This window comes from Parus major, chromosome 23, assembly GCF_001522545.3.
Source record: "Parus major isolate Abel chromosome 23, Parus_major1.1, whole genome shotgun sequence".
NCBI lineage: Eukaryota > Metazoa > Chordata > Aves > Passeriformes > Paridae > Parus > Parus major.
The window spans coordinates 1289888-1291498 of NC_031791.1; the positions used below are offsets into that span (position 1 = coordinate 1289888).

The following is a 1611-nucleotide window of genomic DNA, read 5'->3' on the forward strand; positions in this document are numbered from 1 at the left end:
AAGAGTGAGGAAAAAAAACAGCTGGAGAACTCCTGCATTTGTAAATTATCTTATCCAGATGAAGACAGCAGTGAGCAGAGCTCTGGGGGAGGAATTTATTGCATTTCTGTGATCAGGGAATGTAAATCTCAAGAGCATTGATCTATTGGGAAGGGGGCAAGAGAAAACTGAACAGAAGAACCCCAAAGATCCTGAGAAGAATTTCTGGATATGTGTGAGAATTTATGGATATGAATGAGAATTTCTGGATATGTGTGAGAATTTATGGATATGAGTGAGAATTTCTGGATATGTGTGAGAATTTCTGGATATGTGTGAGAATTTATGGATATAAATGAGAATTTATGGATATGTGTGAGAATTTCTGGATATGAATGAGAATTTATAGATATAAATGAGAATTTATGGATATGAGTGAGAATTTCTGGATATCAATGAGAATTTCTGGATATGAATGAGAATTTCTGGACATGAATGAGAATTTCTGAATATGTGTGAGAATTTCTGGATATGTATGAGAATTTATGGATATGTGTGAGAATTTATGGATATGTGTGAGAATTTATGGATATGTGTGAGAATTTATGGATATGAGTGAGAATTTATGGATATGTATGAGAATTTATGGACATGAATGAGAATTTCTGGATATGAATGAGAATTTCTGGATATGTAGCAGGGTTCTGTTTTTAAGGGACAATCCTTTATCAGTGAGGTGAATGCAGACACACCCAGCCCTACCTGTATACTTTATTTTTATCTCCTAATTGTCTTTTATATTAAACTTTCAAATTCTATAAAAATCATGTCAACCTCGTTTTTCACAGATGGAAGAGGGAGATCTATAAAAGAAGGAATTGTGTTTATTCCTCTTTCCTGAGGAGTTTGATGTGGGTGCTTTCCTAACAACACACTTCCTTCTTTCCCCCCCAGGTATAAAAACGGAATCCCCATCGATCCCCGCCAAGCCCCAGCAGGAAAATACAAGATGAGAAATAAATTTGGGATGCTGACCCTGCACATCAGCAGGTAATGGCTGTGCCCTTGGCTGAGCTGAGCCTGCTCTCCCTAAATTCCCAGTCTGTTTATGATAAACCAAAGAATTCTTCTGGAATCTGACCTTGCCTGCCTTTAGGATGTTGTGTTTGAGTTAAACTTTGCCAATCTCCACAGCAGTTCACAAGGTTTTTAAAAAAAACTATGAAAAATAGAACAAAATAAAATAAAATTTAATGAATTCATTTACTTCTGCTCCTCTTTTTATGCATCAGCAATATTTATTTTTTTTCCCTCAGGGGAAGGAATGTACATTAAATACTTCATGAGCAGACAAAAAAAATGGGATTTGGGATGGATCAGTGTAATCAGAACATCATTAATTCTGATCTAATTATACAGTGACAGACAAATGCAAATCTTCAGTGGAATCAAGTGTTCCACAGGCCTTTTGCTTGTTCAGTCCTTAAAATGTTTTCCTTCTGGGTCTCAAAATAAAAAATTTACTTCAAAGCACCAGAAATCCTTGTAATTGAGAGGAAAAGCAACTTCTGGATGAAACTTCTGGGATTAAAGGGGAACCCCTTTGAATTTGTCCTTTGAAATATGAAATAT

The 1611-nt window shown here is 35.6% G+C and overlaps 1 protein-coding gene across 1 annotated transcript in view; it reads left to right on the forward strand.

Annotated features, from left to right (window-relative positions):
- Positions 1–1611, forward strand: part of MYOM3 (myomesin 3) — a 26897-nt gene that overhangs the window by 4676 nt on the left and 20610 nt on the right. The window contains exon 5 of the mRNA XM_033519636.1: positions 934–1025. Coding sequence (XP_033375527.1) covers positions 934–1025 — 92 coding nt within the window. The remainder of the gene's footprint in view (positions 1–933; positions 1026–1611) is intronic.